Source organism: Pinus tabuliformis, chromosome 6, assembly GCF_031772625.1.
Source record: "Pinus tabuliformis cultivar Carrire ecotype Pingquan chromosome 6, CPIR1, whole genome shotgun sequence".
Lineage (NCBI taxonomy): Eukaryota > Viridiplantae > Streptophyta > Pinopsida > Pinales > Pinaceae > Pinus > Pinus tabuliformis.
The window spans coordinates 1,746,732,061-1,746,759,000 of NC_142292.1; the positions used below are offsets into that span (position 1 = coordinate 1,746,732,061).

The 26,940-nt window shown below is 37.2% G+C and overlaps 1 protein-coding gene across 1 annotated transcript in view; it reads left to right on the plus strand.

Moving 5' to 3' along the window:
• Nucleotides 1–239: 239 nt before the first annotated feature.
• Nucleotides 240–26,940, plus strand: part of LOC149265888 (hexose carrier protein HEX6-like) — a 32,969-nt gene continuing 6,268 nt past the window's right edge. The window contains exons 1-2 of the mRNA XM_089406334.1: nt 240–529; nt 679–998. Coding sequence (XP_089262460.1) covers nt 397–529; nt 679–998 — 453 coding nt within the window. The 5' untranslated portion in view covers nt 240–396. The remainder of the gene's footprint in view (nt 530–678; nt 999–26,940) is intronic.

Genomic DNA, 26,940 nt, shown 5'->3' on the forward strand with positions numbered 1-26,940 from the left:
CACTATTCAAGGTTGACCCTCAATCTTATTTCCTTAATAAAAAACACTTTTAAAAAAGGATAAAATGAATATATAAATACACATTACAGCCGTAACTTGTCAAAAAGATAAAATAAATATATAAATACAGATTATAGCCGTATGAATCAGATATTCTGCAGCCTGATCAAGCTTTTGCAGTACCATGGAGATTATCGTTGAAGAAAGAGCAAAGACATAATATCCATTACGGAAGCTCGACAATACCTAGTCCTTTCTCCACTCCCTCTGCATCAACTCGTGGCCTCCCTGCAGAGGAGTGAAGGGCAGCGGCCTCGAAATAAAGAAATTATACTCTACTTGTATGGATTGGGGGTTTTCTAGCCGAGAGGAGAAGAAGAAGCGGAAGTAACAGCCATGGCGGGGGGATTCGTGGCCCCAACTGCTACGAGAAAGGAATATGCGGGAAGAGTTACAGCGTTCGTGGTCATGGCCTGCTTGGTGTCGGCCACCGGAGGCCTCATTTTCGGTTACGACCTCGGGATTTCAGGTGCGTTTGTGGCTCCAATGATTCTCCTCTCAAACCCCTCGAGGTGCCAAATCTCAATTCCAAATTGATGTAAATGTTGATTGGCACAAGCTTAGTATGGATCTGTGCAACAATTTTCTTAAATTAGGTGGTTGTCGTATGTATTGCAGGAGGAGTGACGTCCATGGATCCTTTTCTGAAGAAATTCTTCCCAAATGTTTTTCGGAAGCTGAAGCAGGCCCACACCAATGCTTACTGTAAATTCGACGACCAGTTGCTCACGACTTTCACGTCATCTCTGTACATAGCCGGTCTCATTGCCTCCTTCTTTGCATCGGCCACAACGAGAATTTTGGGGCGGAAGATGTCGATTCTGTTTGGCGGGTTGATTTTCCTTACAGGGGCCGCGCTCAACGGCGCTGCCGTTAATGTGGTCATGCTCATTCTCGGCCGCATTTGTCTGGGTATAGGCGTCGGTTTCGGCAATCAGGTCAGTGCATCACACATTCCAGGATAAAGGTAGTAAGTAGAATGTCCGAGGGGCATGTCTGTGGCCTGTAACATCCTCTGCACAAATCAAGTTATATAATGTAGATGTGGTAAGCTGATGTTACCTTACTGCTGAACCTTACTCCCTATATAACACTCAAGAATGGATATATATATATAAAACTTTCATATAGTTACATGAATTTTTGCTCAACTACACTCGGAAATATACATAAATTTTCATCTTATTAAATGAACGCTCAAAAATATAAATGAACTTTCGTTGTGCCTGAACACGATGACACTCGACACTCTATTATATACCTATTATAGTAGTATAGATGTTTTTTTAAGATTGTAATTAACATTTTGGTTAGTATATTAAGTTGACTTTATATCAATAATATTTACCAATGTGTAGTTTTTTAATGTTATAATTAATCTTTTGGCTGAGTAAATTTTTATAAAAAATAAATTTAAAAATTTATAATTAATAATTAAATTAATTTACATCTATCTTAATTTTAAATTTACTTAGTATTGAGAGGTTAAAAACATTATGATGTGATGAAGACTTTGTAAAGATAAAACAATAAGTTCAAAATTACTAATTTTTAATTAATTATCTTATGCAGAAGTCATAAGTCATCTCAAATAAACATCACAAGCTTTGGAGGGTAGACACTTATGGGCCACGCTATTACCTGCCCATAACCTTTTCTAGAGAAATAAAAACTATTGACACCTAATTTTCGGGATTAAGAAATTCATGTAAATAACGTAAATAGAAAATAAGTAGTTAGGAATATGAAGAGACACTAGGAGGTTAAACCGAAGAGTCTCTCCCTCCATTTATATATCCATGAGAAATCTTAATGAAAAAACACAATTAACATTGAGGAGTTACATCCTGATTTGACATGGTATGAGAGACAGCTCCCAAATTAGTTTATGTGTTGTAACGCCTATCAGTTCTATGTCATATTTTGTTCCTATATTCCCCGCCATATTCTCTACAAGATTTTGTGGATTCATATTTCTCAAGATTGCAGTGAATATCCACTATGAGTGTTTTTTCGGTGAAGGTTGATGCTTTCTATTTCATAGATTTTATATTCTAGATTATATTGTACAATGATATTACTTCCCTGGTGACTGGTGTTACTACACTATGCCTCGACCCATACAGTGATATATCACCTCACTTTCACCTCATAGTAGACCTACGCGCCTCAACCTGCATTGTTGGCTCGATTCTGTGTTACACTCCTCTGCTCCAGTCCACTGTGGTATATCATAATACTCCCACATTGAGAATTCCATCGATCCTATGTAATACCACTCTCGGTTAACATTGAGCTCCCAGTCCACCGGTTGCTCGTGGCTCCGTGGACCTCCCAGTCATATCGTTGTATGCTCCAAATATTTTATTGCCCAAATGCTTACGCTCCAAATGTTGTATCGCTCAAAACACTGTATGCTCCTCCACCATCCACTCGGTGCATCTCTCTCTCTCTCTCTCTCTCTCTCTCTCTCTCTCTCTCTCTCTCTCTCCCTCTATATATATATATATATATATATATAATTGTGGTTACCACCATGCTCAAACTCCTCCCACGGTCCACAGTCTACCTCCTACGTTCAGTCCATAGCCCATATAACAAACTCCTCCCATACTATGTCATACCACTATGCAGTTCATGCTACCTCTATACCACCCATACCCACACCTGTGTATACATTGCCATGGTTTGAATCTGCTCTCCTCTTTTATTGTAATACCTCCCACAAATACTCCCTCTCCAACATAATCCATACTCCCTCTCCCATATAAAAACTACCCAAAATAATACCTCTGTCCTATATATATATCATAATGTTATTTTTAAACTAGAAGTGCATTTTTTTCCACCAAGACGGATTTTTTTTGCCGCCTGTTGTAGCGGCTACAACCATGCTCAAAAATTTTGTGTCAGCTTCGTTTTGGAGCCTCCCTACAAAATTTTCACAACACCATGTATTACTTCATCAAGTACACAAGATTCAGTGTTTTCCTTGCACAAAGGCAGCCTGTCAATCATAGCTCGATGCATTCCCCTGATAGGATAATCACCCAGAATGGTCCAGCTGTAGGTTGAGCACCTCCCCCAAGGAATTGCAGAATTCTGGAGGGAAACCAGCCTTCCCTCCCAAAATTGTACAATCCTGACTGGCAGCCTGCTAGGCTCCAGAATTGCACAATTCTAGTAGCCAACCCTAAGAGTGAAAATTACACAATTTTCCCCAGCAGGGCTTCTCAACCCATAATTTTCTCAAATCTGGGCAGTAGCCAGTTTCTCTGCCTAGAAATTGTGCAAATCTCCTCGGCAGCCAGCCCAGATCTCAACTAGAAATGCACACTTTCTCCTAGCAGTTGAACAACCTCTTACATGTGCAGCTGAGTTGACTGATTCCCTCCGGGATCGAGCAAAACAGACTTGCATGCATGGGTTGCTTCTCCCAAGGTATCATGCAAAGTCATCCCTTATTTCAAGGATCTATTTTTGGCATTTGGAGATTACATGCAAGGATCATTTCAGAAACATCCCACCAAGTGTCGCTTTCCCTAGATTTGTGGCATGCGTGTCACAACCTCGATGTTATCAAAACTCATCAACCAGACGGTGCAGAGCTCATTCCTCACATCCACCTTGCAGCTCTGACATCCCACATCACATCTAGTAATTGTCGGCACATTCAGCTTAGTTGTTTGGGGGTAAGCCTGCTTCCCATGTTTAGTGTTGCATTTTTAGTGCTTTTTGTGTTTCGCTTCATATGAATGTTGTCTTCTTGATTTCAGTGAGCATTTGCTGTCGTTTTGATACATATTAGCTTGTGCTAGTACCGTTTCAATTTTCGTTGCTATCCGACTGCTGTCGCATGCATGAAAATATTTTTCATGAACGGTCACTGGTTCGGTGACTCGCCTCACCCACATGCATGTTGTTCCGTTTTCTAAATTTGTCATTTACCATTTGCATGCATGCTCATTCACTTATTCTTACACTTAGTATCACCATGCATTCGCACTCACATTCGCATTCAGTAGCCCATTAGCAAGTCTGGGTAGCCTCGGCCCGGACTTTGCCTTCACTAAGATAGTATTGCGCAATCCGGGGAAGGAAGGCTCTGTCTTCCTATCTAGAAATGTGCATCTCTTCCTAGGCACTGTCCTCTAGGACTGTTTTGCAAATTTCTGAGGGACAATGATTGCTGGCCTAGAAAATTGCGCAATGCAGTCATTGAGCTTGCAACCATTGCTAGCTAAGATTATGCATTGCAAAATTCCAATAGTCAACAACTAGGCTGGACTATACATTGCACGGTTACAACGGTCGATCAGTCTCCTAGTATCCCAAACTGTGCCTTGTGTAGTCTTGGCAGTTAGTCTCCTAACCTCTTGGCCAAAATTGTGCAACCTTCATGATCAGTCACACAAGTTTGTTGCAAGTTAGTTCTCAAGTTCATTTTGGTTTTCGACTGATAGATTTCTTGCCATGTCTCTAGGTACTGCATGTGTTTATTTGCCTCTCGGCAGTATAGGTCAATGGTTTCCAGGAGGGCAGAGGTGAAGACACCTTTCAGAGCACACTTGGGGATGCGGTCGATCAAGTCTCTATGAACTTGCCTACTCATGGAGACATCAAGTTGTTCATAGATAATGACATCAAGATATAACAACAACACCCTCATAGTGAGTAGCAACACGAACAACAACTGAAGGTAGCATACCAAATGTAACGAATCCAAGAGGAAGGTTGTTGACAACATAGAGGCGGAACAAAGTTCCGAGCCCAAGCAGATCCACTAATGATGAAAGCAACTTTGGATACTCAGGTAATGAGGGGACGACACGACATGAAGATCGTGCAAAGAGAGAGAATGGAACAAAGATGGAGTTGCATGTGTTGAAGAAACAACTCAAGTAAGAAAATGAAGCTTCACAGATAGACGAATTAGTTGCAGCAGTAACAGGAACAACAGGGGACACAACATTCATTGACGGATGAAATTACAACCGTGCAAGTTATAGATCTATCCCAGTAGCTGGCACAGAGCAAACATGGTGAGCAGTGTTGTTGATTGCATGCAAGGGATTCGATAGCATGCATGTGATTATGCGGACGCATGCAATCCATCCCATTCAGCACACTCACCAAGGCGAAGACAAGAAGTAAGTCTGACTGGAGCTTAACATGTAGTTGAAAGTTTATGCGTATGACACTATGCATCAATGTGTTGCCAATTCATCCGCACCCAAAGACCATGTGCATGCTAGCAGAAGAGTCAAATGGAGGAACCATACCAATGCACCCAGATGAAACGAAGGCAAGAGTTTGCTTCACAAAAGGTCACAATGAAGTGCATGCACACCATCACCGACAGCCAAGCTTTGCATCAACTCACCACCTTCACCACCACAAGCATGTCAAAGAGTTGGTTTCATCACAACGGTCTGAGTGTCAGTGATGTATTTCTTGGCTTGCTCAAGACATGTTATCTCACATGAGTAGATGTGCATTGTAATCTATGTCTTGTCAAGTGTAAGTCAAGTGTCAATAGTTGGATGTAACAATCATAGAGTAGATGAAGAGTCATGAGGGTAGTTGAACTGTCACAAAGGGGAATGTCAAGGGTCACCCCACCCTTTGCTATAAATATTCCATAACTCATTGTATAGGCTTTTGGTCGAGCAAGCTTCTAATAAGACTATCTTGGAGAGAGCTTGGACAGTATTATAACGCACCTTGGCTTCTCCACTGCACGGAGCTTGTACATCTGCTTGGAGGAGCAGGCGGATGTGGCTGTGATGTTCCACTATTGGAGCTAGTGGTTGGACATGGATGTATTGTATGACTGAAACTTACACTTCTTTATATAATAAGAGCCAACACATTTGATGCATATGTTGTATTGTATTCCAGTTTTCTTGTTTATTCTAAATGGCATATGTATTTGCTTTCTTACACATGCATGTATGGACTATTCTGTATGAGTATGTATGAATCTTTCTGAAATGTGTTGTTTGTTTAACCATCACTTTGGATTGCGAGCTAACTTGCTTTCCAACTTATGATGTATCTTCGCTCATGTGTTCCCTTCCCATCTGAGTACTATTACAAGTTTCCAAGGGCGCACTCATCTCAACCCCCACGTGTTAGAACCTCTCATGCACCTTCCTTGACTCATTGCAGCTATCACACCCTTGCTACCAATAGATTCATCTTACTTGCCTCTGTGGGAAATCACGGTCAAGGCATTACCATACAACCCACTACTAGGACTCCTACACCAAACAGTCTGAGCTCTAATTGGGACTTCTTATCGGGGAGATCCCCTTACATGTTGGTTGGTCCAGCACCGTCAACACCACCAAAAGTACAATTTATTTTTGTAGCATACATTTTTAAATGCATTCATTGATATATATTGTTGGAGTAGTTCTCTCTTGGAAAGGGAACTATCCTAAATGGTCGCGTAAGATAAAACACGCTCATTTTCAATGAGTTGTGGAAAGGAGTTTGAGTAGGAGAAGGAGATAATGAACCTGCAAAGCCCACCACAGATAAGGAGATTGCCATTTAGGAAAACAAGAACAGAAAGGCCTATGCGTTGATTTCAGCATTTGTAAATGAAGAGGTGAGTCCCCATATTTCACCATTTTCAAATACTTTTTAAGCCTTACAAAAGTTGAAGGAACTCTATAACTCACAATCTAAACTTGAACTTGTTCAATTCATGATTAAGTTGTTCAATCTTGAATTGAAAAATGATGATCCTCTTTCTTTAGCATCAGAAGTAAGATCTCTTATGCATGATATCAAAACCACTGGTGTTCAAATAGGAATTCCTCTTATAGCTTATCTCAAGTCACTATATCCCACTTATTCAAATTATCTTGAGTCATTACAAGCAAGTGGAAACCTCAAGGAGATTACCTTTGACTCACTTGAGAAGAAGTTTGTTGAGAGAGAGAAGGATTTTGGGAAGAAAACAACTACTCAGTTTCCGAAGAATCTTTGTGTCTTGCACATAGAGGGAAGAATCATGCTGAATATCCTTCTAGAGGAAGAGGTGGCCAAAGAGGAAGAGGAAGTAGAAATTTTAGAGGTAGGGCGTGCAGACAATGCCAAGGAGAAAATTTTGATCTTCATTGCATACGTTGCAATAGAGATGGACATGATGCATCCACATGTAATTTGCATTGGTAAAAAATTGAGCAGGAAACAAAAGAAGCCAAAGGCAAACCCCATGATAAATTGCAAGGTAAACACTTGAATCCTCTCATTATGTTGTGGCAAATAGAAATTTTTGAGTAAATGAAGACTTGTTCAATGCTTCACTTCCTTCATGGAAATATGATTGGTTGCTTAATTCAAGATAAAATTGCCACGTGAATTTTAGGACAGATTTTTTTTTAAGAATTCACTTGCAATGTTGATGGGGAATTTTATTTTGCAGATAAGTCAAAACTCAAGCCATCAGGGATTGGCACAATCAAGCTTAAATTGCCTTGTCTTCCAGACTTTCTTCTACATGATGTTCTATACCTCCCAAAATTGAGGAGAAACTTGTTGTCTTTGATCCATATCCGCCAGCAAGGACACCCCATTCATATGTTTGATGGCAAGGTTGAGGTCAGAAAAGCATCATATCACTCACTTGTCATGACGGGGAAATAAGAAGAAAGACTTCTTAAGTTGCAAGGTACCTACACTCGTGCATAAAACTTCTGATAAAGTTCTCATTATGTTGAAGGTATATTTCCATCAAGTATTTTATGGAATTCTAGATTTGGACACTTGAATTATGACATCCTTCGTATGTTGAAGAAAAATTTTGTTACTCATTTCCTTACAATTCCTAGGAAACTTAAGCAATGTGATGCTTGTATTACAGGAAATCATAGAAAATAGTATTTTCATGATTCACATTCCAGAGCACACAGAAAAGTTAAACTTATTCATCCAAACTTATGTGGCCCAATTCTTGTTCTTTCTATAAATGGAAATAAATATATGATGACATTTATTTATGACTACACTAGAATGTGTTCGATTTATTTATTGAAGAAAAAATATGATTATTTTCAAACATTCAAGAAATTTCATACATGGATTGAAAATGATGCACACCTCATATTGGCCCTATTCACACTAATAATGGAAAAAAATACATTTCAAATGAGTTTGAAAACTATCTCCCTTAGCATGGGATCAAACATCAAACAAATGTGCCTTATAATCCCCAACAGAATGGAGTAGCTGAAATACTGAACAGGAAAATCTTAAATATGGTACGTTCCATGATTATTTTTCAAAGAATGTAAAATTGATGTTTTGGGTTGATGTAGTTCTATGTGTTGTGTATATAAAGAATAGGTGTCCTTCTAATGCTATTATAAAAAAGACTCCTTATGAAATGTGGTATGGCCACATTCCTTTGGTAAAGCATCTCAAAGTCTTTAGTTCGACCTGATATGCCTTGATACCTAAGGAACAAAGAAACAAACTCGGTGCAAGGAGTTGTAACTATGTTTTCTTGGGGCATTCAAATACCTCTAAAGCATATTGTCTCTATGATGAAATTAATAACGAGTTTGTTGTATCTAGAGATGTGATCTTTATTGAATCTTCTAAGGATGACAATGTTGTTGAGTGACAACTTCATCACTTGGATAGATTGAGACATGAAAATTCATCTCAATAATTTATCAATCAAATTCCAAATCTTGAAGGGGGGATTCCTATACTGGATCAATCTATGGAATCTTCTTCTCAAGCACTCTCTCCCCCACATGAAGCTCCAGCAAGTAATGACAATTTGAGTGAGGTGATTGACAGAATTGGGAGACTAAATCTTGATTCAACCCCAACTACGTCAACTGATAAGGCTCGGCCATCTTAGAAAGGTCCTCCAAAATGGTTGACAAAGACACTTGAAATTTTTTGTCTTGGCTAAGTTGGAAAGACAAGAATAAGAAATTCAACTAGGAGAAATGGAGGTGATGTAGACTACTTTGATTCACCGATTTATACGGATTTTTCTTATGACTATGAACTAAATTTGTCTACATATTTTGAACCAAATTCCTTAAAAGAAGTCGCTTCTCGTGATGAATGGAAATAAGCGATGTAGAAAGAATATGATGCTTTGATAAAAAAATGGAATGTCGAAGATGGTTGACCCTCCATTGGGAACCAAACCAAGTCATTGCAAGTGGTTCTATGAGAACAAGTATAAATATGATGGCTCACTTGACTAGCACAAAGTCAGGCTTGTGGAAAAAGGTTTTGCACAAAAGGAAGGGGTTGCTTATGAGTAGAATTTTCCCCCAAATTAAAATGGGCTACCATCCAAACACGCTTTGCCTTGGCAGCTAAAAGAAATTCGAAATTCCATCAAATGGATGTAAAACCTGCTTTCTCGAATGGAGATCTAAAAGGGAATGTTTTTATGTCCCATCCAAAAGGATTTATTGTGAAGTGCCAATAAAAAAAACTATGCAAGATTGTGAAATCCTTGTATGGCCTCAAGCAAGCACTGTGAGCCTGGTATGAAATGTTAACTGAGCATCTTCTGCAACCCAACTTCAAACATTATCATCTTGATGATGCCACTTTCTTTGTCAAGAAAGTTGGAAAAATAGTTATACATCTTGTAGTGTATGTAGATGCTATTATGATGACAAGGGACAGTGAAAGATACATTGCATCCAGAAAGATGGAATTGAGGAAAGGTTTTGAAATGACTGACTTGGGCTATGTTCACTACTATCTTGGTATTGAGGTAACTCAACATCTGAAGTTTATATTCCTCTCTCAGGAGAAGTACATTGGAGATTTGTTGAACAGGTTTAGCATGGTTGAGTGCAACTCTTTGACTACTCCAATCTAATAGAAGTTGAAGATCACATCCCTTGAAGGAAAAGAATTTGAGGATGCAACAAAGTATAGATAACTTGTAGGAAGTCTCAAGTACCTGATTACTACGAGACCAGACATTTCATTTTTTGTTGGAACCCTCTCCAAGTTTATGGAAAATCCTTGTGAGGGACATTGGACTGCAGAAAAAATAGTTCTAAAGTACTTGAAGGGAACTCAAGTATACACAGGTGAGTGACTTCAGCTTGATTGGATACTCTGATTCAGATTTCGATGTAGACAAAGAAACTGGGGTTTCTACTTTAGGTTATGCTATGAGTCTTGGATCAGGAGTTATCTCCTAGAGATCACACAAGCAATCAGTTCCAGTAGATTCCACAACTGAGGTAGAATATGTGGCAGCAGCTCAAGCAACAAAGGAAATTGTGTGGCTCACGAAAATTCTAGAAGATTTGTAGGAGAAACAAAGGCATTCAACTACTCTCATGATTGACAACACTTTTACAATAAAGTTGGCCAAGAACCCAAACTTCCATGATCGAACAAAACAAATCAATACAAAATACCATCTGATTCGACATAATGTTGAGGAAAACACAATCCATATTTGCAAATGTTCTACAAATGAGAAGATTGCATACATATTCACCAAACAGCTTGGAAGAGAAAATTTTGAAAGATTAAGAATGATGATTGGACTCACCAACATCCCTTGATATTAAGGGGGGGGGATGTTGACACATAATCTTTAGGATTAGGAAATTCTTGTAAATAATGTAAATAGAAAAGAAGGAGATTAATAATATGAAGGGACACTCAGAGGTGAAGCCCAAGAGTCTATCCCTCCATGTATATATCCATGAAAAATATTAATAAAAAAACACAATTAGCATTGAGGTGTTACCTCCTAGACTGACAAAAACTTGAAAAAAGGAAACCAAATGGATTACGATGAACCTAAGGTGACCTAAGGAAGATGAACTACATAAATAGAGAATTGATTTCCATGCTAGTTGGCCAAGTGGAGTTGGTGCCAAGATAATTATTAATGACTAAGTTTCGTTGGGACCAAATAGTCATTGAAATTCCTCTATATAGTATTGTTTCTTAAAGAAAGCCATCATGTGAGGAGAGTTTAGGGGGAGACGTAGTATAGAGACTAGTCTCATTTGTAGGGAGGAAAGACATCACTTTTAGTGTGATTGTGCAATATGCAGGGAAAGTAATAGATAATTTTTTATGTATAATTGTTTGATTTATGTGTCTTTTTATTTTTATTTTTGAAAAATAAGTTTTGGGAATTGTTTTTTATTATAGGTTATTATCGAAATTGGAATCAGAACAATATGCAGGGTCATAAACTATTAATCAATAAACAATGCCTAGATTTTGGTGAAGCCCATATACTAGGGTTATGGATTGTTCAAAAGTAATTGTTTAAGAGTTGTCACTCGGTAGAATAAGGGTTAGTCTCCTGGTCAAACCATTATGGAAACCTCGAGACAATCCCTCTACCCTGAGGAAAAACAATTATTACCAGTGAAGCACTAAAATTTACATTGCTTATAATTAACAACGAGGTTCATAAGTAAGATTCTGAATGCTCAATAAGAAAACAAGAATTGGTAGAACAAAGGTATTCATAAATCAAATCAAGAATATTTTTATATGATAACATTAATACTATAACATGGACTGTAGAAACCTTTACGGGATATAAATAAATTATTAACCTTAAGAAAACTTGAACAGTTTAACCACACTTAAAGACTTGTTTGATAAACTAAAAAACAATGGTTGGAGGTGGAAAGGCCGCAATTCTTTAACAAAAATAGTGAAGTACAAAAGTCTTTAATTATTTGAAACAACCAAAGTGTAGTACTTCTGGAAATAGCATATGGTTTTTCATCATGGTGTAATTTCAATAAAGAAAAATAACTTGACAAATCAGGAATCATATCCTGTAGCCATGCAACTAGTTAAAAAACTTATTCATGTAGCCATATGGCTAACTAGTTCACGATAGCTCATTTCAAAAAAGTCAAAGTCCTCCCTAATATATTAAAAGAAAATCCATGTTCGTCACATGGGATTAGAAGGGAAAACCCTCCTCCAGTCAGAGCGAGTATAGTCATACTTAGAAAACAGTGAAGTGAAGCTATTAATGGATGCCTTGAATCATATAAAGGTGTGGAGTCGAAGTAAGGGTAGATGGGTACCTGTAAGTTCAAAGGAATTTAGCATTATCAAAATTAGAAATGAGACAATAGCATATTGAGTAGGGGATTAAGGGTCAACAACAAACATGTAAGATGAAATAAATTCGTCGCAGAAAAGACTGCAAGTTCAAGCACAATTAGAAGAATCCTACTAATCTAGGAAGCCAAGAAATTTTAATGGAAACAGACCCTGTCTCAAAGGAAATAAAATGAGATACCTTATATGTGTCTCATTTGTAGCAAGTTCTCTAGAAGATCACGCATGATAAGAGAATCAACCTATGTTGTAAGACCATCTTCCATTAAGCGATGGAAATTACAACAAATCTGAATTAACAAGGAGTCAAATGAGTAAGAAAACCCTCCAATGCGAGTAATATCACCAGTACCTGTCATGGCAGCAATGGGTTGGTTAAACAAGCCATGCCACTAGCTAGAATCTCCTCGTAATAGCTAAAATTTCTCTCTAGAACAATAGATTAACCACACCAGTGTGTCGAGAAGACCCTCACAGTGAACGTGCCGAATGAACCTCAGGCTAAGTGGGTTAGGTGGGTAGTTACCCATCAAAATGCAAAATACAATATCCACCATCAATTTGGTGCTGAGAGAAGAGAGCCTAGGATCTATCCTCAGATTCAAAGACCTAATATGCTAAGTGTACAATGTAGAAAAACTACCAGAACATTCATGACCCTAGGTTGGGTTAGGAGAAGACCAGGAAACATTATCAAGGTTTAATACCAGTTGTGAGTTAGACAAATGTATAACAAGTTCTATAGCATAGTGAAGCAAGTAAGCTATGATGTTATTGTATTTTCTATAGGTGGAACATTGTATGTCGATATAACCATTCTACTAAAAGTATAACCTTAATAATTAAAGCATGATGCATAGCAAAAAATAGTATTAATACAAGGACTTTAATATTGGAAAGGAAGAATAAATATTGAGAACCTTATTTTAATATCATTTTCCTTATATATATTTAATCATATACTTTGAGTTATAATCTGTTGTCAAAGGGGGTATGTGATAGGTGGTATTAGAGCCACATTTCAATGTTATGGCCTAACTGGGTATATATCAGATTAACAACAATTTTTGTTTTAACAAAGTGAAAGAAACAAGAAACCATGAGGAGAGTTGGACCTACACTAGTAAGACTAACATTAGGAGTTGTATCAAGACCATTTTCAGAAGCCAACCCCAAGATGTGGGTGCATCTTGTAGAGGAATCATGGAATACTAATGCTCCGATCTTGGAGACAGTACATGAATTGAAGAACCAAATCACCCGATTGAGAGGTGATAATGAGAGGTTGATGCAATTGAAAGAGAAAATCATGAAAATCCTTTTAGATAGATAGAACCATCGACACCCTGCTCCGAGATCCGATCATGAAAACATCCATGGATAGGGAGGTGATACTTTAGTCACAAAAGGAGACTAGGAAGAAGAATTAGATAATGTGTCATATCATAAGGGGCCTAAGAGGGAGATAACTAAATTGCAGGGATAGTTTAAGAATATTAAACCTTCGATGTTTGATGGAGAACAAGAGGAGGTTGTTGAAGTTTGGATTATTAACATGAACAAGTACCTCCAAATTTATGAGTATGATGATAATATGAAAGCTCGCTTGGCAATTTATCAACCAAAAGGGAAGGCTACCTTATGGTGGGAAAAAGTAAAAACATGGAAGGGAATTGACAAACAGGAGGTGACCTCGGAAAATTTCCAGAAACACTTTAAGGATAAATACATAACAAGAATATTTTATGATGAGAAAGCAAAATAATTTCACGATTTTCGGTTGGGGCAACTTTCTATGAACGAATGGTTCATGAAATTTACAAATTTGTTGAGGTATGTTCCTTACAGGCATGAAGAGAAAGCTAAAGTCAAAAATTTTATCAGTAGTTCACCACTATACATGAAGGAATGATTGGAATTCGATAACCCAAAAATTATGACCGAAGCTATTAGAAAGGCACAAATATGTTACCAGTGAATGAAGAAGAAAGGAGAAGGAAGTAAATGGTGGTCTAAAAAGAAAGGACCTTGAATACCATAGAGTATTAAAGGAGGGAATTCTATGGGTTCCAAGATTTCTTATAAAAATCAGTAGAATATACATATAGGAAATATTAAGCAAAATCCTAATCACAATATGAACTAAATTCCTCTGACCAAATTCACAAATATGAGCCAGTGTCAGACCAGGAGGTAACTCCTGAAATGTAATTGTGTTATTCATTTAGGTTGTTTATTATTATATACAAGAGGGAGTTACTGTTCAGTTCATCTCTCGATGACTCTCCATTTCCTCTATTATTTATTTACAATTAATTACAGTTGTTCACCGAATCCCTATGATTAGGTGTCAACACTCCCCCCCTTAATTTGAAGGGATGTTGGTGATTCCAAGCATCATTTTGAATATTTCAAGCTTTTCTCTTCCAAGTGCTTGGTGAAGATGTCTTCAATCTGCTCATTAGTGGGACAATGTCGAAGATGGATTGTTTTGGCCTCAACATGATGTCAAATCAGATGATATTTTGTATTGATGTGCTTTGTTCGATCATGGAACTTTGGGTTCTTGGCCAACTTTATTGCCGAGGTATTGTCAATCATGAGTGGAGTCAATTGTACTTGTTTTACCTACAAATCTTCAAGAATTTTCCTGAGCCACACAATTTCTTTTTTTCGTCTCAACTGTTGCCACATATTCTGCCTCTGTTGCGGAATCTGCTGGAACTAATTTTTTGCATGATCTTCAGGAGACAGATCCTGATCCAAGACTCATAGCATAACCCGAAGTAGATACCCCAGTTTCTTTGTCTCCATCAAAGTCTGAATCAGAGTATCTAATCAAGCTGAAGTCGCCCACCTTGATTCCAAAGCCTTGAGTTCCCTTCAAGTACTTTAGAACTCTTTTTGTAGCAGACCAATGTCCCTCACAAGGATTTTGCATAAATATGGAGAGGATTCCAATAGCAAGCGAAATGTCTGGTCTGGTAGTAGTTAGGTAGTTTAGACTTCCTACAAGCTGTCTATACTTTGTTGCATCCTCAAATCCTTTTCCTTCAATGGATGTGAGATTTAACATTTGTTAGATAGGAGTAGTCAGAGGCTTGCATTCAGTCATGCCAAATCTGGTCAACAGATCTCCAATGTACTTCTTTTGAGAAAGGAATATGGACTTTGGATTTTGAGTTACTTCAATACCAAGATAGTAATGAACATAGCCTAAATCAGTCATTTCAAAACCTTTCCTCAATTCCTTCTTTATGGATGCAATGTAGCTCTCATTGTTCCATGTCATCAAAAGATCATCTACATATACCACAAGATATACAACTATTTTTCCAACCTTCTTGACAATGAAAGTTGCATCATCAAGATCATAATGTTTGAAATTGAATTTCAGAAGATGCTGAGTTAGTCTTTCATACTAGGCTCACGGTGCTTGTTTGAGGCCATACAAGGATTTCACAAGTTCGCATACTTTATGTTCATGTAATTTTCCAACAAATCCTTAAGGCTGGAACCTAAGAACATTTTCTTTTAGATCTCCATTCAGGAAAGTAGTTTTTACATCCATTTGATGCACTTTCCAACTGTTCTGAGCTGTTAGGGCAAAGAGTGTCCGGATGGTAGCCCATTTTGCTGTGGGGGGAAATAGTATCCTCATAATCGACCCCTTCCTTTTGTGCAAACCTTTTGCCACAAGCCTAGATTTGTGCTTGTCAAGTGAGCCATCAACTTTATACTTGTTCTTGTAGACCCACTTGCAGCCAATTGGTTTGGTTCCTACTGGAGGATCAACCAGCTTCCAAGTGCCATTCTTTATCAAGGCATCATACTCCTTTTGCATTGCTTCTTTCCATTCATCGTGAGAAGCAACTTCTTTGAAGGAAGTTGGTTCAAAATATGTAGACAAATTCAACTCACAATCATAAGAAACATCCATATAAACAGGTGAATCAGAGTCATCTACATCACCTCCATTTTGCTGGTTTGAATTTTTAGTTCCTATCTTTCCAACCTCATCACGATGAACACTTTCAAGTGTCTTTGTCAGCCACTTTGGGGGACCTTTCTCAGATGGTCCAAGCTGCTCTGTTGATTGAGCTGGGACTGAATCAAGATTGAGTCTCCCAATTCTATCAATCACATCACTCAAAGTATCATCCGTCGTTGGAGTTTCATATGGGGGAGAGAGTGTTTCAGAAGAAGATTGCACAGGTTGATCTAGTATAGAAATCCACCCTTCAAGATGTGGAATCTGATTATCAAATTCTTGAAATGAATTTGCATTTGTGAATCTATCCAAGCAATCAAGTTTCCGTTCAACAATATTGTCAGTTTTGGATGACTCAAGAAAGATTACATCTCTAGATACAACAAACCTTTTATTGACTTCATCATAGAGGTAGTATGATTTGGAGGTGTTTGAATACCCTAGGAAGATACACTTATGACTTCTTGCACCAAGTTTGTTTCTATGTACCTTTGGTATCAAGGCATAATATGTGGAACCAAAGACCCTGAAATGCTTTACCGAAGGAATGTGCCCATACCACATTTCATAAGGAGTCTTGTTTCTAATAGCATTAGATGGACATCTATTCTTTACATATACAACAGATAGAACTGCATTAGCCGAAAACATCAATTTTACATTTTTGAAAAACATCATGGAGCGCACCATATTTTAAGATTTTCCTATTCATTCTTTCAGCTACTCCGTTTTGTAGGGGATTATAAGGCACAGTTGTTTGATGTTTGATCCCATGTTGGCAAAGATAGTTTTCAAATTCATTTGAAGTGTCTTTTTTTCCATTGTTAGTGCGAATAGAGCCAATATCAGATTGTGCATCATTTTCAATCCATGTATGAAAGTTCTTGAATGTTTGAAAAGAATCAGATTTTTTCTTCAATAAATAAACCCAACACATTCTGGTGTAGTCAACAATAAATGTCATCATATATTTATTTCCATTTGCAGAAGAAATAGGCATTGAACCACATAAATTTGAATGAATGAGTTGAAGTTTTCTATGTGCTCTAGAATGTGACTCATAAAAAGACTATTTGTTGTGCTTTCCTTGAATGCAAGCATCACATTGCTTAAGCTTCCTAGGAATTGTAGGCAAACTAGTAACACCATTTTTCTTCAACAAGCAGAGGCTGTCATAGTTCAATTGTCCAAATCGTACATTGCCATAATAAACTTGATGGAAATGTACCTTCTTCATAATGATAATTATATGAGAGATTTTGTGCACGAGTAGAGGTACCCTGCAGCTTGAGAAGCCTTTCTTCTTCTATCTTGGTCATGAAAAGTGAGTGATCTATTGCTTTTCTCACCTAAAGCTTGCCATCAAAAATATGAATGGAGTGTCCTTACTGGCAGATGTGGACCAAGGACATCAAGTTTCACCTCAACTGTGGGAGATATAGAACATGATGCAGAAGAAAGTCTAGAAGACCAGGCAATTTAAGCCTGATTGTGTCAAGCCCTGATGGCTTCAATTTTAATTTGTCTGCAAAATATACTGCTCCATCAACATTGTCAATAAATTCTTCAAAAAAATCTCTTCTAAAAGTGATGTGGCAGCTTGCTCCTGAATCAAGAAACCAATCATTTTTCCAAGAAGAAAGTGAAGCATTAAATAAGCCTTCATTTACTCCAATATTACAATGTGCTACAACATAGTGAGTGGATTCAGGTGCTTTACCTTTCTCTTTGTCATTAGTTTTACCTTTGGGTTGGTTTATTTCCTCCTTAGTTCTGTCTCAAGGAAACTTGCATGTGGATGCATCATGTGATCCATCTCTTTTGCAGCGTATGCAGTGCAAATTTGACTTTTCTCCTTGAGCATGTCTGCCCCCCTGCCTCTAAAATTTATTCCTCTTCCTCTTCGACCACCTCTTCCTCTAGAAGAATCTTGAGCAAGATTCTTTTCTCTATGTGCAAGGCACACAACCTCTTCAGAAGAATGAGGAGCTGTCTTCTTCCCAAAAGCTTTCTGTCTTTCAGCAATTTTTTTACAAGGGAGTCAAAGGTAATATCTTTGAGGTTTCTATTTTCTTGCAATGACTCAAGATAATTTGAGCAAGTGGGATAAAGTGCCTTGAGAAAAGCTATCAGAGGAATATCTAGTTCAACATTAGTGACTTCGATATCATGCATAATAGATTTTACTTTTGATGCAAGAGCAAGAGGATCGTCATTTTGTAATTCAAGGGTGAACATTTAATCATGAGTTGAACAACTTCAAGAGCAGAGTGTGAGTCATAGAGTTCCTTCAGTTTTTGTAAGGCTTCGAAATCATTTGAAAATGACGAAATATGGCGACTCACCTCTTCATTTACTGATGCTGCAATCAATGCATAAGCCTTATTGTTCTTATTTTCCCAAATGGTGAATTCCTTGTCTGAGGTAGGTTGTTCTAGCTCTTTGTCTCCATTTCCAACACACACTCCTTTCCACAACTCATTAAAAATGAGAGTGTGTTTTATCTTCCGAGACCATTCAGGATAGTTCTCTTTTCTAGAGAGGACTATTCCCATAATGGAGATGAGTGAATGCATTATAAAATTTAAACTGGGCCCAAAATACTTGCAATAAAATTAATGTGTCTCTGCAACTAATTAATTTGCATACAATTATATCCTTAAAAATTGCAAGCTCTCAAATATATCTTCAAATATATACTATCATATAGCACCATACCTCTCACACCTTTAAAAAATACACCACTCATTCCTTTAAAAATACAACATTCACACTCGTACACTTTATGGTCTTAAAAAGGGATATAAAACATTATAAAACATCACTCATGAGTCATTAATTATCCACCATTTGTAATGACCATATGTCCATTTAAATTCACCCTTGAATAACTTTAATGGAACATGGCTTCACGATTTATATAATACTGGCCTTCAAAAAATATTAAGGGATAGGCATCGAAAAATAGTTTCACATTGCCTCATTTTGTCATGCCTGGAGGTGCCATTCCAGCCATTGAAAATGGGTTAATGGACAGGCTGGTTCTGCTCATAGCACCATTCTATCCTTTGAACACAACACTACTCCAAGATTGCACCATGCACCACGGATACACTACGCAAGATTTAACACAATCAGCTACCACTCTTCGAGCTCAAGAGGTAATAACACATTTTCATGGATACACAGTGATGGAGGTGAAGGCGAAGAATAATGGCAGAGATTTTCCAGACTAATGGGTTATGCGTATGACAATATATAATGGGTAGCGTTTAAACAACGGCAGCATTTAATGGGTAGCGACTGTGGAGGGGGCAGTGGATAGATTGCAAAAAAATGGTATAAGGAAGTAACAAGAGTAGAAAGGGATGCCAAAAATGGAGCTAGCTCTGATACCATGTCAGACCAGGAGGTAACTCCTCAAATGTAATTGTGTTATTCATTTAGGTTGTTTATTATTATATACAAGAGGGAGTGACTGTTTAGTTCATCTTCCGATGACTCTCCATCTCCTCTATTATTTATTTACACTTAATTACAGTTGTTCACCCAATCCCTATGATTAGGTGTCAGCAACCGGAACATGCAATGATGCCTTCCTTGCAATGTTGGGGTTGTAGGGAACCACATTATGTCAAGAATTTCCCTAACTGAAAAGGAACACTGCATGTAGCACAATTGAAATAAGCCTCCACAGTATGAGAAGTTGTAAGGAGCCTGCCCATAATCAATGTTGCACTAGAAGATCACCGGGTTGAGTACTAACCGATCATGGTAGAGTTTGAAGGTAAAATTGTCAACCAATCTGTGTCCATTCTAATTTATCTAGGGTCTAAATTAAGTTATGTGAGTCATAATATAGTAGAAAAATTCCATTTCCAAACCACTAAATTTAAAAATTTGTGGTTGGTGTAACTAGCTATGGTGGCTAAGAGAAGGATTTTGGATAAAGTTAACAATTGTCTGGTGGAACTGGAAGGGCAACCAATAATAGAAAAATTGAATATTTTATCCCTGGGATAATATTATATGTTGATTGGTATGGAATGGTTGGAAAAAAATTAGTCCCTCATCAACTGTAAAGATAAAAAAATTTAGTTACTTGAACAATGAGGAAACAAGGCAAGAAGTTCAAGGAGTGAAAAGACCCCTAAAACTGAGACCTATCACGGCTTGTCAATTATCAAAGTGTATTAGGAAGGGGTGTCAATTATACACAGTGCAAGAAGGATACACAAACTCTAAGGAAAAGATTACTACCCTGGAGAATTTTCCTATAGTACAAGAATTTGATCATTTTTTTCAAGAAAAATATTCCCGGAATGCCTCCTAAAAGGGATATAGACATTACTCTTCAACATGCTCTTGGATCCACTATCGTATCTATAGAAACCTACCCTATGAATGTTCCTGAGTTGACTGAACTTGAAATGCGGTTACAAGATTTAGTTGACAAAAATTACATTTGCGCAAGTGTGTCACTTTGGGGAGCTCCAGTATTGTTTTTAAGGAAAAAAAATGGTACCTGATGATTTTGTATCCACTATAGGATGTTAAATAAATTAAAGTCAAAACTAAATTTATTTTGCCCTGTATTGACGATTTATTTGATCAAGTGAAGGGGGCTACAATATTTTCTAAAATTGACATGCATTCTGGGTATCATCAGATAAGAATGTAAGAAGAAGATATATATAAAAACCTTCAGAACTCGCTATGGACATTACGAATTTGTAATTTTCCCATTTGGATTAACTAATGCCCGCAAAATATTTATTTGTGTTGAGTCCCAAACTTGCATCTTCCCTATATACCTTTTTAGCCTTTTTTTCCAGTTACCTAAACCTCCTAAGCTGTCAAATCATTGCATATTAGTTTAAAAAGAGAATATAAAATGGTTTCCTAACTATGTCTTGTGATTGTTGTTTGATCTAGATTTTTGCTCAGTCAGCTATGGAATCTTGTCACTTTCCGCATCCTTTTTGTTGAAGTCTATGTTACAGGTGTCTACAGGAGAATCCGGCCACATGGGCAAGTTGCAAATGATGCAGACATCGAACGTGTCCTCTTGATTCAGCCGAATCCCTCACAGAAGGCCGTGGTCAAAGACATTCAAAGCGGTGGTCAACCTAAGAGTTTTACGGTGGCAGAACTCTGTTTTTCACCACGTGAAGACTTGCGTGGCAAATTCCTAAATCTCAGGAGGCGTGCTAACACCTGTGGACTGCTCCACGAACCAAATCTAACAGCCACCCTCCTTGGATTTAATTTTCACGGCTACCATATTGCTAGATTTCTGGACGTGGTTATTCACATGTCTGTTTATCAGTGCAGATTTTAGGAAGTAGTTGTGTCATCCTCTGTTATAAATAAAGCGTTCTCATACGCATATTAACTAGCTTTTTGTATGTAGTTTTGACTGTTTTACGAGCCCATTGTGCTGTGACTTAATCCTTATGTTACGACTGCATTTTAATACATGAGAAGACACTATTTTTAAGCTCAATTGGTGGTTGATTGTTGATTGGCCGAGGTTGTGCAGAGGGCCCCTGTACACACCAAGGTTCTGTAATTGTTGTATAGTTTCATGTTTTCTTCCTTTGCGTTCCTAATGCCATAATTGTTTGTTCGTATATATTCCACTGTTTATGGTATTCTTGTTGGTTGTTGTCCATAGTTTTTTATGCTTTCTAATGACTGTTAACTGATCACTGTTTTTCTTTCAGGCTCTAATAGACAGCCCAGGCAACTGCACATATCTTTTTAATGACTAATGACATGGAATTAAATCTTGTCCTTCTACTGATTTATTTTCTTAGTTCTAATTCCAGCACTGTTTATTTCTTTCAGTTTTGTTTTGTTCATTTACTTTTCTGCAAGATAGATATTAGAATACTCATGCCATTTTCAGTTACCTCCTATAGCCAAAGCGAGTCAAATGGTGAGGAATTGAAGTATGAAATCGTAGTTTGATGTTAGTTTATTTTTCTGCAAGTTGGTGATTAGATTACTCATGTCATTTTCAGTTACGTCCTATAGCCAGAGCGAGTCAAATGGTGAGGGATTGAAGTATGAATGCGTAGTTTGATCTTAGTTTCATTTTATGCAATTTAGATATCATATTACTCAATTTGTTTATGATTACCTCCTATAGCCAGAGCGAGTCGAATGGTGAGGGGTCAGAATATGAGTTGATGTAATATGATTTAGTTTACTTTGCTTGCAGTTTTTGAATTTCTTTGAGTTCAATTTCTTTTTATACAACATCAAGGATACTGGGTTTCATAGTCACTATCTCACTGTTTGGTTAAATTAGAATTTAGGTACATTTTTATTTTCTTTTAGGAATTGATTTCATCATTGCAAGTTTGAAAACCTTTTTGAAAACTTTGAAGTTTGGAAATTATTCTAAAGGTCACTGTTGCCTTGAGCACATATATCCATACTTGACTTTTAGAATTGCCATCTCACATTAGGGAATTAACAAAATATAAACCCCAAAAAAAAACCAAAAAAATAAAAAACGACAAAGAAATAAGAAATCAGTTATCGTGCATATATAGTGCACCTCACTTCAGCAGTTTATGACTCCCGGATTGACAATTTATATGGCAATTTAGGACACACTAAATTGACCAAACAATGTGTCTCATCACTAATGTATTTTTATCAATACTTAGATAAATTTGTATTGATATTTATAGATGACATAATTATTTATTCGCAAAACGTGGAGGAACACCATAGACATCTTAAAATTTATTTGTAGAACCTAAGGGAGCATCAACTATATGCAAAGGAAAACAAATGTGAGTTTTACAAAGGACGTATATAATACTTGGGACATGTAAGCAACAAAGATTCCATTGTGGTGGACCTCGAAAAGATAAAAACGATAATGTACTCGCACGTTCCTAAGAATGTGGCTGATATAAAATCTTTCATGGGACTTGCAGGGTATTATAGGTGGTTTATTGGAGGTTTTGCAAAATTAGCTTATCCTCTTACCACTTTGCAAAAAAACGGTACAGTGTTCAAATGGACTGGAGATTTCCAAAATGGTTTTGATCGACTCAAACATTTACTTACCACTACTCCTATTTTGAGACTTTCTAACCCAGACAAGGAATTTACAGTTTGCACTGAGGCCTGTAAGGAAGGTGTAGGGGAAGTCTTAATGCTGGAGGGAAGGGTGGCAGCTTACGAGTCTCGTAAGTTAAAAGAGCGTGAACAAAAGTATTTAGCTTATGACTTAGAATTAAGGATAATGATCCACACTTTAAAGACGTGGCCACATTACTTATTGTGAAAATGATTTATACTAATGACCAATGATCGATCATGGTAGTTTAACGAATTATTTCAAGCAACCAAATTTAAATGCCTGACTTGCACATTGGACCACCTTCCTAAGCAAGTTCGAATTTGAAAGTAAACATTTAAAGTGGAAGGAGAACCGGGTAGTAGATGCTTTAAGTAGGATGTTAAACTTTGTTTATGAAATCTCCTTTAGTGAAATAGTAAATGCTTTCAAAGAGAATATCAATGAGGTTGCTCAAACAGATCCTAAATACTGATTTCTATGGCAGCAAGCCTAAAATCTGGATAGTAGCAAAATATAGTTGGGATATGAGGTAAATAAGGATAACGTGTTGGTTTACCAGAATATAATATATGTTCCTAATCAAATGAGTATTAAGCAACTGATTTTAAATGAATGTCATAGGAGTTCTTATGTAGCTCATCCTGGATACCAAAAAATGATTACTACCTTGAGGAAAGAATACTTCTAGACGGGTATGAAAAAAGAGGTGGCAAAGTATGTAGCCAGGTGTTTCGAATGCTAATAAGTAAAAGCTTAGCATCAACACCTAGCCAGACTAATTCACCCATTACCGATTCCAAAATGGAAGTGCGAGATCATTATGTTGGATTTTATTACTGGCCTACCTAAAACCAAGAAACAAAATCACTCTATAATGGTGGTAGTGGACAAACTAAGTAAGTTCTCATTTCATACTAGTGAAATCTACTTTAAGTCTTCTCATTTCATACTAGTGAAATCTACTTTTAAGACAATTCAAATTGCTAATATATTTGTGAAATAAAATTTTAGATTGCATGGGATACCGAAGGTGGTAATTTTTGATAGATATGTTAAATTCACTTCTGTGTTCTTGAAGGCCTTGTTTGAAGGGATAGGTACTCAAGTAAAATTCAATACTGCATACCACCCTCAAACTGATGGGAAGACTGAATGAGTGAATCAAGTGATTGAAGATATTTTGAGACTTTATGCAATGCAACAATCGGAAAAATGGGAGGACCACATACACTTAGTATAATTTTCTTGCAATAATGGTTATCATGCTTCCCTCAAGATGACTCTATTCGAAGTTCTATATGGATGTAAATGTAGAACACCTATAAATTGGAGTGACACTGAAGAAAAAATAATGATGGGCCTAGATATGCTCGAAGAAATGGAAGAAGTTGTAAGGAAGGTAAGTCTAAGTTTAAAGGCACCCCAAGACTAGCAAAAGCACTATGCTAATAAAAACAGAAGTTATCAAGAATTTAGTGTTGGGGATCACATATATGTATTGGTGAAGCCCAAAAAGAGAACTTTCCATTGGGTGGGATGTACCAAGCTATCTCCCTCATATTGCGGTCCTTTACATATTTTGCCCTGAATTGGACATTTGGCTTACGAGTTAGCCTTACCTAGTCACATAAGTATTCACAATGTTTTTCATGTTTCTTTGTTAAAAGATTATATATATATATATATTATGGGTATGCTGGTTGATATAAATGAAAACTGATTGATAAAATTGCAACTGTGGTTGTAGGTTGAACCGGATAATGAGTTTTTAATGAAGCTTCAACATATACTTGATGAGAGAAAAGTAACGCTACAAAGGCGAGTTATCACCAAATTTAAGGTGCAATGGAAGCACTTTGTCCTGGATGAGGCCACTTGTGAGGATTAAAATTTCATGAGAGAAGGATACCCAAATTTGTTCTGAAGAAAACTTGAACAATTTAACCACACTTAAAGACTGGTTTGATAAACTGAAAAACAATGGTTCGAGGTGTAACGGCTGCAACTCTTTAACAAAAATAGTTAAGTACAAAATCCTTTTATTTTTTGAAATGACCGAACGCTAGTAATTCTACAAATAACATATGATTGTTCATCATGGTGTACTTTCAGTAAAGAAACATAACGCGAGATAGCATGAATAAAACCCTGTAGCCGTACAACAAGTTAAATTTTTTTTTCCTGTAGCCATACGACTAACTAATTCACCCTAGCTCATTTCAAAGAAAGTCAAAAGCCTCCCTAAGGTATTAAAATAAAACCCCTCGTTTGTGACACGGGGTTACAAGGGAAAACCGTCCTCGAGTCAAAGCGAGTATAGTCATACTTGGAAAAGATCATAGTGAAACCCTTAGTGGATGCCTCAAATCATAGAAATGTGTGGAGTCAAAGTAAATGTAAATTAGTACCTGCAAGTTCAAAGGAATTTAGCATTATCACAATCATAAATGGGACAATCGGATACTGAGTATGGGATTAAGGGTAAACAACAAACATGTAGGACGAAATAAACTCGTCATACAAAATCTTGCAAGTTCAAGCACGATTTAGAGAATCCTATTAATCCGAGAAGCAAAGAAATGTTAATGGAAACAAACCTTGTCTCAGAGGAAATAAAATGAGATACCTTATATGTGTATCGCTTTTGGTAAGTTCTCTAGCACCCTGAGCATGGTAGGAGAACCCACCTTTGTTGTAAAACCTTGTACCATTAGCCAATGGAAATTACAACAAATCACAATTAACAAGGAGTCAAATGAGTAAGAAAACCCTATAATGCGATTAATCTCACCTGTATTTATCATGGTGATGTTGAGATGGTTAAACGAGCCATGCCACCGGCTAGAATCTCCTTGTTAGTCCCTGCCTTCAGCAGGACTATAGCAATCGATAGATAGTTGACCGACAATTAATTGAGTCGTTGACCGATTTTATTTTGGCTTTATTACTGTTTAACCAAAGTTTTAGAGTCACCATCGTTATTCATCTAAATTTTAACGAAAGTTTCCAGCTGAAAGTAAATAGACCTCTTATTGCAGGCTTGGCAGGTTTGGTTCATCCCAATGTAAAATATTGTGACAATTTATATTTATCCAAAGTCCAGGAAAATGTTGTATGTAGTTTTTAATAAGTTGTATGTAGCATGTTCAAAGGTTTTTTAGCCTGATACCAGATTCGCCATCGATGCGCATGTTACTTCACGACAATCCTACTACTTCCTCCGCGTGTAGTACATGTTAATGGACACTTGTAATACATGTTATTGGACATGTTACGTGTTATTGGATATGTTACTTCTTGACGGTTGGATAAGTTACTTCTAGACGATCTTTCCCGTGTAGCTATTCTTTTTTGTATTATTTTTTGTGTATTACTGAGATGGGCAGGCTAAGATACCTACAGGTAAAGGAGTCAGAAGCAGGTACAGGGGACAAAAACAAAGAATGCTATTCCTGATAAACAAAGAACGCTATTCCTGAGGTTCATGAACGTCTCAGGTCCAGGTCCAGGTGCGTTTCAAAAACTTGTTTTTTGCATTTCAGCGGTTCCTTGCTTTCTGCATTTCAGCGGTTCCTTTTCTGTGTACAAATGATGGGCCAGTTTTTTGCTATTCTGATTAGGATTCCAGCTAAGCTTTTGTCTAAGTACTTATACATACACGCACTGG